The 16086-nt window shown below is 30.6% G+C and overlaps 1 protein-coding gene across 1 annotated transcript in view; it reads right to left on the bottom strand.

Annotated features, from left to right (window-relative positions):
• The window catches only part of LOC143047540 (two pore channel protein 2-like), a 53419-nt gene that overhangs the window by 8862 nt on the left and 28471 nt on the right, over positions 1-16086 (bottom strand). The window contains exons 17-25 of the mRNA XM_076220603.1: positions 13236-13364; positions 11713-11759; positions 10667-10769; positions 10046-10117; positions 9180-9265; positions 6798-6867; positions 6171-6253; positions 1013-1094; positions 439-545 (exon numbers count right to left, since the gene is read on the bottom strand). Of these exons, the coding sequence (XP_076076718.1) occupies positions 439-545; positions 1013-1094; positions 6171-6253; positions 6798-6867; positions 9180-9265; positions 10046-10117; positions 10667-10769; positions 11713-11759; positions 13236-13364 (779 nt within the window). The remainder of the gene's footprint in view (positions 1-438; positions 546-1012; positions 1095-6170; positions 6254-6797; positions 6868-9179; positions 9266-10045; positions 10118-10666; positions 10770-11712; positions 11760-13235; positions 13365-16086) is intronic.

Genomic DNA, 16086 nt, shown 5'->3' with positions numbered 1-16086 from the left:
GCTTACTGACATATATGTATTATCTCCCTTAGATAACTTAGATATGGGTATTTAAAATAATGATTAAATTTTCTTAATGAAATCTATATGTTATTTACCCAATGTTTAACAGAGTTAAAAGTTGACAAATGACTTATATCTTAAGGTGGTACCCAACACTTTAACTAAAATTAATTTGGCTCGTTTAATTTTTTTAAAATTTTGACAAAGTATTTACTTTGACCCTTTTACAAACATATAAAAATTTTAAAAAATTTGAACCAACCGTTTTATCAGAAAAATTACACTGGTTATATATCAGTTTGACAAACACTTATTTTGATCATTGAGAAGATTGATATTCCCTTAACAACACAGTGTAATTAAAACGTTTAGCTGATTTTACAGAGTTATCTCCCTGTAGTGTTAGGTACCACCTTAAACAACAATTGTGTTTACCTAAACATATCATGAACAGACATAAAATGATGTGAATCTTCAAAACTTGATGTTCTCCTTCCTCTATCTGTATTCAGTTGACTTTTATCCCATTTCATTATAAAATTCTACAAATATAACAATGCAATACGTTTTAATATACAAAGATATGGTTTGATAAAATTAAATGGAGAAGTTTCTCTTCTAGCCCCCGCTGAGGTGGATACTAAGTATTACTCTTGTATTTAGCTCAGTGGGTGCATATAAAGAAAAGAAGTTTAATTCTTAATTCTGTAAATGGAAAAATTTTCTTTGGGGTTTTAATTTCCTTTATTCCGTTGATACATATTATAAAGAAGTTAAAACCCGATTGAAATTTCAACAAAAAAACAAAAAATATTACTTTAACATACTGGACACCAAAAAAATGAATCCCCTGGAATTTAAATAAATTCTTTTTTTGTAAACTTTAAAATATATAAATTATTCCACCTTAGCTTTTTTATTCCTTGCACTACAGCGTACTTTAATGATTTGTTGAAAGACTGAAAATTAGAAAGTAGAAAATTGATTCCTTTAACTGTAGTATATTTACCTCTATAATAATGGCTGTAAACAGCTGTAGAACTATAACGACAGAAAATAACCACCATATGATGAAAAACAGATAGGACCATCTGTAAAAAAAAAAATAACTATTTTGATAAAAAGCAGATAGGACCATCTGTAAAATATAATATTGGGAATAAAATCAAATTAAATAATCTTGCTCAATTAATGTCTGTATCATCAATACATTTATAATTTAAAAGTAATAGCCGAAATCAATTGAAATCTAAGAGCAAACATCAGAAATCAGTTTAAATATTAATGTTGTGATCTCAGCTGAGGCTATTCAAAGTTATCTTTAACACAAAGTTCGTCCTGGACATGCATGAAATATTTGCCACTGAACATTAAATATCCAAAAATCAATTAATATATAATACTGTAAATTCAGAAATTATTGCGAGGTTTTTATTATTGCGAATAATGCGACTGAGTTGTAAACGCAATAATTAAAACTCACATTTTGTAATATTTTAACTGAATTAAGCATGACTTTTCTCAAAATCGTAAAAATAAAAATCGCATTCAAGTGTAAAATGACAAAATCGCAATAATAAGTGCACGCAATAATTTCTGAATTTACAGTACCAAGTAATTTATCATTTAGAAGAGTCAATTAAAAAGCAATGTAGATCTTATCAAACAATATATGCCTTGATCCTTTTTTTTTTGAAGACATTATGGTAAACTTTCAGTTTATTTTGATCAAGTTGTCATGCTTAGTTGTTTGTTTAAAGGGAAACTTCGCAAAAAAATCAAAAATTGATATTATGTTCATTCTGTATAAAAATGCTCAAATTCATAGATATTAAAGTTTTATTCCGCTAGATAAGCGATCACCATCGATTTTAAATTTAGAGTATCAATTCTCTGCGTTCCGCCATTTTGTCTCCTTTCCCGATTAATAAAAAAGATATGTCTATAAACCACAAAGAAACAAAACTAGAGTAACCGATGTAGTTGTAATTGCGTGTCGATATCTTGTCAATCGTACGGTTATTTTATCCGACTAACTAACTTGATACGGAAAATATTCTTATTTTTTTTTAAATTACCATGGTCTGTTGTTTTGAAACTGTTGATATTGTAATTAGGTGAAAAGTCAAAGTTGAAATCATAAATAAGTGTTCCGTGAAAATTGTTTTCGAAAATCTAATTTGTTCATAATTCTTTAAAGTAATAAACTTTTTTCAAATAAATTTTGATCTTCCCTCATCTGATCACCAGCATGGCTAAAGGTATTACTTCCAAAGGTATTGTGAGGGGTGTGAGGTGACACGTCCAGGTATTCAAGCGATTTCCTGTCGGGCTTGCAAGTTCATGCATCGTTTCACTTCTGCAGGTATTGATCAGTGTACACGGCTGATAAGTTATAACTTATAACTTTCCATTTTGAACTATCAGATGTATAATATACAACTCTGTCTTACTTGTCATTACTAAACTCATACGCTTGTTTATAAATAACATTTCTGGTGTAAAGAATATTATTCATAAAAATATAAATAATACCCAAAAAATAAGATTTGATGAAATTAAAATCTATTTAAATATTTTTTCCAAGGGTGAATTTGGGAAAATGTAATATATAGTGAAGGACAGATTGGAACATTCCAGAAATATTGATTTAAAAAAATGTACGCACTTGCCGACGATTCCTTTATACGACTGGATAGAAAGTTACGGAACTATAGCGCAATTTCAAATATATACATGTATACATTGAACATAAGAAAAAAACATATATTTTGAATAAATAGGGGTAAAAGTGTTGTAAATAGACTAGTCCACGTATGCCAACAGTATGTAATATTGGAATGTCGATAGACTATTGTATACCAGAAGAAGAAGAGAATCAATTTGATTTGTATAACTTTAATTTGCTTTGGTTCATTGAAGTTGTGGACATAGTAAAATCACAGATTTATATTTCAATAAGATTGTTCTCGAACAAAGGAAGGAATTTGTCATCACAATTGTTATATATGCCACTGGACGACCACTAATTATCCCCAAGGGATGTGAATATTTGGCTGGGAAACTTTTGAGTATCAAAGTTTCAAATTAATTTCGGGATTTATTTTCTTTCTTGGTATTCAATAACAGAAAAAAGAATAAATTACTTGTCCGCTAAATAGGGGTATTCTTGTCAGATAAAAGACTTTTAGTTATATTTAAAAAATAGGGAAATATAACATTAAATTGGTTCTGTCTTTTTGTTTAACATCGTTAAAAAGATGTGTGTCTAAGGTAAACGCCACAGAACAGAACAGAACAGAACATATTTTATGTCCAATTAAGGGCCCATGCACAAGGCCACAAGGGGCATACAGAGCATACATGAATAAGAAATAAGAATATTGATTTGCATAGATACATAGATACAAACATTTTTTACATACATGCAGTAACAATACAATTACTAACTCATATTCAAGAACCACAAGAACCACAAGAACCCTGTAATACTAGTACGAGTGTATAGCATGTAAACATTCCTTCTCAATAATATGGTTGTATTGGAAATCTTTTCATACAGATTGACAACTCACTGTCCGATATGCATGTAATATTTGCCACATGACGACCATAGTTCTTTCTACCATCATCATCTTATTCTTTGATATTGCTGTAAACATCGATGGTTCACACCCAAACAAAATGGGAGTAATGGACCGTCAGAGCTTCTCCGTGTTATACACTTGTGAAATATAGACGAAATTTCTGTATTGAAATAAATCTACATCTCACAAACAGGATTTTCAAATAACGATTTTGAGTAATCACCTTACAAACCAATATAAACGTATGGCAAGATATAACCATGAAGGAATTTAGTTTTCGTCAGACGCAAGAACTCATCACTATCATAAACGTATACGTATATATATGCATACAGTTTCAAATATCAAGCCGTCGATGTCGATAGTCCGTTTTCTAACTGTTCAGAGTTAGACATGTCACTTGTTCATTCTTGGAAGCCTTCATATTCCCCGTCTAACGATGGGAACTCTTTCTGATTGTGTTGACTATAAATGCTTGTATGGTAATTCTGTCGTTTATCTGTACAAGCGGTTGCATTTCCTCTCCTTTCCCAACAAACAAACGAACGAAGCGCTACTAGTCTGCTTTCTCTGGAGCTCATCCTCAATGGCTCTTATACGTCAGGAAACTTACATGTATACTAATAATGATTGTTTCAAAAACAACGATGTATGGATGAACTATTCTAAATTCGTCAATATCAGTTATGCATGACTAAAATATAACTTTTATTACAACTACTGTATTACTTATTTGGATTAATGACGGCTATCATGTTCAACATTGCACAAATATTATCATAGAATTTTAAAAAAATCCTCAAAAAAAATAATGCCTTAGCTTAGATTATTGGTATTCTTTTCACAAAAAGTTCGTGTGAATGATTGTCAAATGAATTTAATTATGTAAGAATAAAATGTTAAAAAGAAACTAAAAAAAAATCATGCATGTTGTATGTTGTATTTTTTGGTTAATTAAAAACTTTAAAATTGCAATAGTTTTATTAGCATTTAAACACAGCCAGATTTGAATACAAGTTAAGAAATTCCGGTAAAGTCAATGATATCAAACAGATGTACAATGGAATATCAAATTGGGTAATATTGCATTTAGTTTTTATTAAAGATTAAAACTACTATTTTTTACTTCATATTTGAATCTTTACGCCAATTGCCGCTAAGAAAGTAATCAAAATTGTTTCCTTTTAATTTTTTTACACTTTCGGAATTACGAAATCTGAATTTTATTTTCAATTAATTTACACAATTTAATTATTGTATCTTTATTCTCATCGTGTATTAAATCTTAGTGTATTAACATCGTGACAGCATACTCTTTCTAATCCTTTCTGTTTATCCTTTCCAAATAACAACATTTATACCTGTGTACGCTTGAACTCACACCTGCGGCTAAATAGGCTAGCTACAAGGTAAACGAATTGACCTCAAGCCGAGAAATATACAGTGACCTTTACAAAATAATATACACACTCTGCTCACACATTAGTTGCATCAGAGACATATATACACATGTATATATGTCTCTGGTTGCATTGAAATGATTATCAAAACAATAACGGTAAATAGAACTGAAATATTTTCAGTTCAATATCAGTAAAAATGTTCAATAAATATTTTAAGAAAAAAATCTCAACAATAATTAATTAAATTTATACAAAAACATTTACTAGAGATAATTTTCTAGGAGCTTAATTCAATCAATACAAAACGGTATATGCATATTCATTTTCGTTCATTCTTATATTGTGGTTAATAACTACGACCATTCGTCAGCTGTGCGCTTTTTATTACGTATATTGTCGATACGCTATAAGAGTTAAACAGATTTTATTTTTTCCCAGAATTCAATAAATCGGGCTAATACGTCACGACCCACTCGAGAATTCAACCAAAAAAGTTACAAATACTTGATTTTCTCCGTTATTAGAAGGAATATAAATTTAAAACTTTGCAAATGTGTTTTTTATGTTAAGATGAACATAATTAGATGATAAGTAAAAAATCGCGAAATTTCCCTTTAACGTGTACTCTTTTTTAATCATGTATATAACATTATTAGCTATTTCCTTAAAAAAGATATGTTGACCTTGGAAGTTGGATAAAGAAGGGATAGAATCATGAAGATAAAATAGAATATGCAATTACAGCGGATTCCATTGAGTGTGTAGCGAAAGGTAAATCTTTGGTTAGCTTGCTTGTTAGCTGAACCGTGAAGTCATTATTAGGTTAGGTGTACTACCCGCCTTTCGAAGTAGCATAATCCAACAGACAGATCGATAGGTAGGGTAATTTACATAACCTAACAATGACCTCACGGTTCAGCTAACAAGCAAGCTAACCAAATATATTACCTTTGGCTACACACTCAATGGAATCTGCTGTAATTATGTACTGTAAGTTCCTGTAATACCTAGTTGGTCGCGCCTTCCACAGCGTTTTTAAGAGCAAGACAAAAAATAAATAATGAATATGATAGACCAGTGATAAAACCTACAAATTAATGTCTTTACCTTCCTTTCCAGGTCATTGAAATCAAATCACTGTCAAATTTGATAAAAGATACGTTTCTGATGGACTTACCCAGAGGTTGCACTTTTGTATGCAGATAGAAACACACTCCAGTTATTGACTACCATTATATCCCATAATACCACAATGGCTGCCTGCAAAATCAAAAAAGTATTAAAGACATGATGCAATCTACTGTGTTTTTCATAATAACTGTAACAAAAATGTACTGTTTTAAATTGAAAGAATTATGTTATTTAGGGTTTTTTTTGTTTTTTTTTACAGACTATATTTTTTTCTGACAGCAAAAAATCAATTCTAATGAATATCCATGAAGAAAAAATTGCTATGAGTATTTTTATTTGGGCTTGCAGTTATTAAAACATTGCACATCTGTCATAGTCAATTCTTGAAACTAGAAGCTCAATTTAGTTTAATATACATTTAGTTATAACATTATTTTTTTGGGTACTAAATCAGCTTTTATAGTAAACATCACTAGGTGAGTTTAAACCCAAATTTTTTAAATAGTCATTGGGTTGTTCTCATTGTTGAAGGCAGTATGATGGTCTATAATTGCTTTCAGACTTACATCCACTTCATTTGAAGTTTGGTGGATTGATGAATCATTGCGAACCTTACCCCTTCGCCTTATTTTTATATTATAATCCATTGCTGTATAAAAATAAATTAACTTACAGCAAAGTCATCAAAATTGTTGGCCCAGTATTCTAATTGTTGGTATGATCCACATTTGTATAGTAAGCCTCTACAAAGAAAAAAAGTTAACACATCTTTCATTCATACCAAAATAGTATAAGATTAGTATTATTATATGTGGGCAATGGAAATTGATAGCAATGAAAGTTGTAATTAAAATAAAATGTCACTCAACGTAATTTAAAAAATGCTTGGATTTGATGTACAGTAGTTGTCGTTTGTTTATATAATTTATATGCGTTAATCGATTTATATAGATTAGACCGTTGGTTTTTCCATTTGAATGGTTTTACACTAGTAATTTTGGGGCCCTTTATAGCTTGTTGTTCGGTGTGAGCCAAGACTCTGTGTTGAAGGCTGTACATTGACCTATAATGGTTTACTTTTATAAATTGTTATTTGGATGGAGAGTTGTCTCATTGGCACTCATACCACATCTTCCTATATCTATTGACATATGGTATACACGAGTCAATTTTGGGGCCCTTTATAGCTTTGTTAGGTGTGAGCAAAGGCTCCATGTTGAAGACTGTACTTTGACTTATAATGGTTTACTTTTGCATGGTTGCACCTGTCCTGGATCATGAACCTGATATTCAGTAGTTGTTGTTTGTTAATATGGTTCATAAGTGTTTCAGGATTCTTATATAGATTGGACCATTGGTTTTCTCATTTGAATGGTTTAACACTTGTCCTTTTTGGGGGCCTTGATAGCTTGCTGTTCAGTGTGAGCTAAGGCTCTGTGTTATGGATCACACTTTGACATATAATGACTTTTGCAAATTATATCAGTAAAATATTGTTCAATAAACAGAAAATAGCATATGCTTTAGTAATGGTCATAATCTTCTAATATTAAGGGGGTTCGCGGGTCTAAATCATTTATATAGGATTTCTCTATATTTTTCTATAAATGAACTTTATCTTATAGTTAACCCTTTCAACGCTACACAAAAAAATAGAAAAATGGCTGCTGCTGCTGCATTTTTTTTTGTGTTCATTCATTAGAACAGTATATTCCTTTTCAGACTGCTGTATCTTTTTTATTGTAAGAGATACAGAAAAAGTTATTGTATGAAAAATGCTCAGGAGAGTATGAACTGTAATGTTAGGCAGTTATTTCAGTAAAATGTTTATCAGGTTACCTGCATTTTCAGGTAATTAACAGGTAAAAGGTGTAATTTGTTACATTTGTGTTGAATTTTGAATAAAAACTACTTTTCGTCTTCATCTATTTTGTTTTTTTATCTGCCATATAATAAAGAAGACACCAATTGCTCGATTCCGTAGCGTATTGCACCATACACAACGTATTATGTAATCATGGCACAAATCAGTGGCTCCGTCCTCAAAATTTTCAGTCAACCTCCATTTTCCCCCCTTTTTCTACGTCTCGTAATGATCTATCAAATCATATTTCCCACACGAATTGAATGTAATAAACACATTGAGATAACAAGAAACCTTTTAACTAATCCTCGTCATCAGTTTCGCCATAGAAATGCTGAAATATTTCCATATTTACAGCTTCGTTTTCGATTTCCGCCATTTGCATTTGTCAAAATATTTGTTTTTATTTTCCTTCAATTTTCCTTCTACTGCATGATTTTACAATAAAAATTGCCGGGATTTCAAGCGCAAATGAGACCTTGCATATCCTCGATTCATACAAGGAAAAATTAGAGAGGACCCGAATGAAAACCGAATGGTTTAAGAGTCCTTATGAAAAATCTGTTGTCATCGCGGCATATGCCGCGAATAGCAGTGGCGGACGGCGTATGTCATCGCGGCATATGCCGTGTATAGGGTTGAAAGGGTTAATAGAAAATTAAAATAAAAAAGTGGGGTCACCGTTCATTTGGGCTCACAATCTGCCTTCGAAAGAAGCATACATTTTTGTAAAGGTGGTTGAAGTAATAGGAGAAATATAGGTAATATCGAAATAAAAAAAGAAATTTATTACAGAAATCGCTCAAATTTTACAATAATTTAGTTTAAGTACAGCTTATATGGAAATCATATTAAAAAATATATGTCACCGATGAGTTAAAAAAGATATTTCAATTTTAAAGCCAAAAAGGGCATTTTTCCACCAAAGGGAGATAATTTGGAACTTTTTCAATGATGTACACATTTTAAATGTCATCTGGGGCCAACACGAATTGATTGTTTTGAATGATTTTTGTACCATATGATAAAGTAACAACTACAAAAGGTAATAAATAAAATTTGAAGTGAAAAACAAATGTTTAATTTTTTCTGAAATTTGTATACCCTCGAGCCTCCTTAATGCAAAATTCTAAAATTTCATGGAAACCAATAGAATTTATCTATATTTTTTTTATATGGTGCCATCCTTACCTTGTAACTGTGGAATTAGGAGGGTTGTATTTTATGGACCCATTGAAGATCTCTATTCCCGCTATGGCAAATGAATAATATATCACCTGCAAGATATTATTTACAAGTTATTCATGTTACTCTGTTTGGATGTGTTACAGCATTAAATTGTACTAAAGTTAAACATAATTGATTAAGTCATCAGTTCAGAAAATGATTTGCATGCTTTCCAAGTCATTGATCTGGATTTTAAGAAGTCATATATTGTATATACCAACAATTTGTTCCTCCATTTTTTTCAATAAGTTATAACAGTAAAAGGCAATTTGGTCCAAGTACACAGTTATTTCGTAGTGCATTTCTTTTAGACAATAAAGAAAATTAAAAAAATCCCACCTGCACTTTCTCAATTATATTTTTACAGTGTGTTGGACTACTTTTGGGACAAATTATAGAAAACTTCATCGGCTCTAACTCAAAATATGGACATTTTTCATGTTCAGGGGGTCTTGAAATCTTATGATGGCTTCTGAAGTGTTAATTTTTAACCTTTTTCAGCTTGACCAAATCACTACTTTACTTTAAAATTCATGACCCAATTTTTTTTTATAGTGTTACTTCATCCCCCTACTTGCTATGTGAGGCATAAAACATGAAGAAATACATTTGGAAGAGGTTTAAACAAAAATTGGCAAGTAATACACTGTCTACACTAGGCATTATATTCGTGGACAACAAAAATGATAGGACGATAAATGTGTACTCGGACCGTTTATGGGAAACTGATTCATTTTTTCTATTGATGATCTAACAATTTGAACCAAGATGACAGTTCAGAAGCAATTGAAATACATTTCATTAATATCTATATGAAAAATAAAACTTACAATTAAAATACCAGCAAATGCTTTCATATTTTTTATCAAATCTACCAAAGTATTGACCACTATGGACATAGACTAAAAAAGAAAAATATAAATATTATTAAATAATCAATACATATACTAATACTAATATTGGTCATGTGCATAAGAAAAAGATAAAGTTTTGACTTTAAATTCTATGGATTTTTAACCAAAGAAACCCCTATTTTTTTAAGAAAGCTTTGTCTGTGAATATAAACACAAATTTTTTTGTCTCACTGTTATTACAGTTCATATACTTGCTTTTAAAAATTGCAATAAATGATTGAAAATCGTTATAATTTCCATTTTGGGGAAATATTACAAACAGGTGGAGACATAGCTGAAGGATTTTGATCACTAATTCTTATAATAGGTACATTTCTTTTACTAACTGTGACTTGGATGGAGAGTTGACTCATTGGCACTCATATCACATCTTTTTAAATCTATGAAAATATAAGCTTTTTATAACAATCACATCCAAACTCATATAAGTAATAACATATTTTCATTCAGTTGATCATTTCAATTCAATAATCATATTTATATGTAGTCAGCTACTAAATATAAAGAGAAAAAGAGTTTATATATTTGCCAAATTACCTTTATTTGTGGTATAATTCTAAGTATTCGGGCCATAATGAGTATATTTATAATTCTGACAACATTCCAGAGGGTGACAGAATCTTGAGGGACTATATCATCTCTACAAATAATAATAAGTAAAATTATTCATAGAATAAAACAAGACTTAAACATAATCATCTAAAAGTACATAAAGATCGTCTTTGTCCCCATCACTCATCGGTACAAAGTACGGTGACCTATAGTTGTTAATGTCTGTGTCATTTTGGTCTTTTGTAGATAGTTGTCTCATTGGCAATCATACCACATCTTCTTTTTTATATCATAGATTGCACCGAATGCATTTCAATTAAACATAAAAGCATAATAAATCATTCAGTACAGTATAACTTCACTCAAATATAAACTATTAGCAGAGTATGTGAAGAATAGTCTATATTTATATTTCAATGACCTACTCAATGATATCAAAGCACTGTCAATGCTGTATGCCAAGCAACAAATTATCAATTTTCAATGTGACTGTATGTAGACTTTAGCAAAACGACTAATTCTATATATCTAAAAATGCAAATTTTCCTCAATCTCGAAAATTGATACCCGCAAAAATAAATGAATCAACAGTAATCAAAACATAATTCAGCTGGTGTTCAAGGTTTTAAGCAATGATTTATACTTTAGCAAAACCTCTATCAATGTATGAGTTTACCACTAGTCGTTCTTTAGGGCACTTTATAGCTTGTTGTTTGGTGTGAGCAAATGCTCCGTGTTGAAGACAGTACCTTGACCTATAATGGTTTAATTTTACTGGTTGGGACTTGGATGGAGAGTTGTCTAATTGGCACTCATACATCATCTTCTTATATCTAATTATTATTTGTTGTGACCAAATTTATTGCCTTTGATTAACCTCTATCTACTCAATGTCTTTAGTTAAAAAATTAAATAGATTGATAATGGGATAAATGTCCATCAGCATTAGATTTTTTTGGAGGCTAAGTCCTTTCAAACCTGCATCAAAACTACAATAAACTTGTGTGTACATTGTCTATAATTCTACTTACCCAGTTAATGGAAGCCCATATTCAGCAACAGAAAATATTTCTGTAACCTAAAAAGGAATAATAAAAAAGAATATTCAAACACTAGTTTCTAATTTTGACAAGTATCAAAATACATAACAGTTTCTTATATTCAATTCCAATTTAAAACCTGTTAAATTAATGTTTAAATAAATTGAAAATTTCCCATCGGCCTACCAAAATACCTGAACCAACTCTCTACACCACAAACCTTCTCTGAGATTTGTAATTTGGATTTGTATCACTTCTTTTATTAAATTTTTTTCTTTTGAATATCTGGCAAATATGATGTTTTTTTAAAAGATTTTAGTCGAGCCTGCAACTTTAGTTGCAGAAAGCTCGACATAGGGATAGTGATCCGGCAGCGGCGGCGGTGTTAGCTCACTTCTTAAAAGCTTTATATTTTAGAAGGTGGAAGACCTGGATGCTTCATACTTTGTGTAAAGATGCCTCATGTTACGAAGTTTCTGTCAGTCACATGTCCAATGTCCTTGACCTCATTTTCATGGTTCAGTGACCACTTGAAAAAAAAAGTTCAGATTTTTTGTAATGTTGAATTCTCTCTTATTATAAGTAATAGGATAACTATATTTGGTATGTGCGTACCTTGCAAGGTCCTCATGCCCGTCAGACAGTTTTCACTTGACCTCGACTTCATTTCATGGCTCAGTGAACAAGGTTAAGTTTTGGTGGTCAAGTCCATATCTCTATATATAAGCAATAGGGCTAGTATATTTGGTGTATGGAAGGACTGTAAGGTGTACATGTCCAACTGGCAGGTGTCATCTGACCTTGACCTCATTTTCATGGTTCAGTGGTTATAGATAAGTTTTTGTGCTTTGGTCTGTTTTTCTCATACTTTATACAATAGGTCTACTATATTTGTTGTATGGAATGATTGTAAGGTGAACATGTCTAGCGGACAGATTTCATCTGACCTTGACCTCATTTTCAATGTTCAGTGGTCAAAGTTGAAGTTTTTCAGTTTTGGTCTTTTTATCTGATACTATACGCCATAGGTCAACTATATTTAATGTATGGAAATATTTTATGATTTATATATTAGTCGCGCAGGTTTTATTTGACCTTGACCTCATTTTCACGGTTAGTGCTCAGTGTTAAGTTTTTGTGTTTTGGTCTATTTTTCTTAAACTATAAGTATTAGGTCAACTATATTTGTTTTATGGAAGCATTGTTAGCTGTACATGTCAGCCTGGCATGGTTCATCTGACCTTGACCTCATTTTCATGGTTCATTGGTCTTTGTTTAGTTATCTTGGTTAATGTAACGTTTATGTGACAGTTGTAATAAAGCTTTATACTTAGGACTATCAACATAATATCAATGATAAGTAAAGAAGGCGAGACATTTCAGTGTGTGCACTCTTATTTATGGATGTTATGCTATATTCTCTTGAAACAAGCTAGTTTTCAAAAGTCCCTGTTGACAAGGATGCTTATTGAGATTTGCGGTGAGTCGTGCACTGACATCTATAAAATTCTTACCACTAAAGCTACTGTAATTAAGCCATCATAGATGTTGGATTTTTCAAAAATATATCTTCTCCATCCAAACATTACAAATTTTAAAACTTGTTCCAGGAGGTAGTATGTTACAAAACCAAAATTTACAATCTGAAAGAAGAAAATTTATAAGTTATTACATGAATTTTAATAAATATTTATAAATCTGTCTATGAAGAAATAACATATAAATTGTGGTGCACACTGAGTAACTTGCATAGCAGGTTATTTAAAATTGTGCATTATGTCATTTCTCATAATTTAATTATAAATTCAATTTTAAAATCAAGAAAAAAAAACCTGATGACTTCACAAGTCACATGACAAAACCAAATCTTTAAACTGATAGACCAAAATCTTTCTGCCAATCGGAAAACATGCTACACCACTGGGTCGATGCCACTGCTGGTGGACGTTTCGTCCCCGAGGGTATCACCAGCCCAGTAGTGATATCAATAATGTGGTCATTTTAATAAATTTCCTGTTTACAAAACTTTTATTTTTTCGAAAAACTAAGGATTTTCTAATCACAGACATAGATTACCTTAGCTGTATTTGGCACAAAATTTTGGAATTTTGGATCTTGTACTTGTTTGGCTTTATAAATATTTTGATATGAGCGTCACTGATGAGTCTTATATAGATGAAACGCACATCTGGCATACTAAATTATAATCCTGGTACCTTTGATAACTATTTACAACCAATATTAAATTATTTAAAAATTTTCTTTTTTAGTACAACATACATAAAACAAATAATGCAGGTAGCCCTAGATTTGTTATGCTAATGTAGAAACTATATATTATTTAATATATGATCTCAAGGATACAAACAGTTGTACCCTTGTCAAAATTGTGTGAATTGATTTCATTGATTGAATTTAATTCAAAACTTTTAAGAACTTCAACATAATATTTTTGGTTGCTTTGATTGAAGAATATGATATATATTAAGATTTTGAGATCTAGTATGATTGCCAAGTAGACAAAATCCAGCAAAGAGGGTGGTGCCTTGAAAAAGGTTTGTTATTCACCGTATTTCGTGAAAATGATAAAAAGATCACCATGCAAGAAAATTTAAGTTGTTTGTTCATCGTGAAATGACAGTTTTATATTGAGTTCTACTGTGCAGATACCCCCTTTACGCCCCTCAGCAAAGAACAAAGATCCTAGTCTGCATCAAAGACAAACTATTGAATTACGTGTTTTTACTTTACTGTTGCAAGAAAGTTCTAGAGAACTTTTGCGACTTCATTTAAACATGTTTTGGAAAAAACAAGATACCACAATTTAGCCAAGACATTTGAAAGTGTCATTAAACACCCACAAATAATCAAAACAAAATATATTGTTGTAAGCATTCTAATATTACAAAATTTTTTTTCTCCCATAGTATTCTATAGTAACAACACTCTTCTTTTGGTCCCTATAAATATCTTGTAATACACCACATTGCAAAAAAATTCTGAGACTGCCACAGAAAAGTGAAGACACAAGATGAAAATTGAAGAAGAATAAGCCGATGCAGAATAACTTAGCATAACTTAAAATTTTGCTATACTTAACCTATTAAACTTTAAATTTGTTGTTTCAAAACATTGTTTTTTAAAGTGAATAACTCATCATTACATCTATAAGGAGAATTTCATAAAAGAGTTTTGAAAACATTACAAATAAATAGAAGAAACATAACATCAAATGTATCATATTAACTGCAATAACTTGATAAAGGTAAGTTTATATTAAGTTAACAGATGGCTTTTAAGAGAGATTCATATATTTGTAAATGAAAGAAGAAAAGGCAAGTTGAGCACCTTCAGATAAAGCAGAAAACTAAACTGACCATCTTCCTTCTTAGGAACATAAATTTTGACATTCTATTTGATGCCGACAGTGTTTGATATAAAAATGATGTGAATTATGTAATTATAGATTATCCTTGATCATCTCAACAAGATTGATTTTCTCGCTATTTTACCCATGACGACGTTGTCAATTGCATGTCAATTTCATTAGCAATGCCACATGCTCCCTTAGTTTCTTGCGATAATTGTCATATCACACGACTCCGTTTTCATATCACTCAGCTCAGCTGAGAAAGAAAATTATCAGTCAGTTAGATCAAAGTAAAATTTCGTAAAATAGCGATAATGTAAAATATTGTTGTTTTCCTTAAAAAAAATCAGTACATTAAGATGTAAACCTAATCAAATAGCTGTATACAAAAATAAACATTAGCACAGTAAATTCAGAAATTTTTGTGTGCATTCATTATTGCAATTTTTGAAAAAATTAACAAAAATGCAATAATCATTGTTGCAGTTTTTAGAAACACTGCATACTCATGTAAGAAAGAAAATTAAAAAATATAAAATACAAATATAATAATTTTCATTTTTGCAGTTACTATATATTGCGTCACAATTTTTGCAACATAAAATTATTGTTTTTTACCATACATTATACAAATTTGATGCTTTTCCAGAACCCTATCTTAGCTATAAGAATAAAAGACAGTCTTCCATATAAATATTTTGTATAATATTCAGTATAATAAGTCAGCAAGAAAAACAATTCAAATCATACAATTGTATGACCATGAAATGCTTTTGAAAAGAAATTATGATTAACTGCAAATGTTATATTTTGAAGCAAGTTCATGTATTACCCCTAGACTGATTATCTGAAATAATGTTTTTTGGTTAAATAAAATACCCAGAAAATTAAAAACAATACCAAAGGAGTAGGTCCAGAAAGACCCCTTTTTGGCCCCAAAATATAACAGTTTTACAAAATTATTAAAATGTAAGCTTTTAGGTATTTATTGGACA

Source organism: Mytilus galloprovincialis, chromosome 10 (genome assembly GCF_965363235.1).
Source record: "Mytilus galloprovincialis chromosome 10, xbMytGall1.hap1.1, whole genome shotgun sequence".
In the NCBI taxonomy this organism is placed as follows: Eukaryota; Metazoa; Mollusca; class Bivalvia; order Mytilida; family Mytilidae; genus Mytilus; species Mytilus galloprovincialis.
This window is presented reverse-complemented; position numbering and strand designations above follow the sequence as displayed.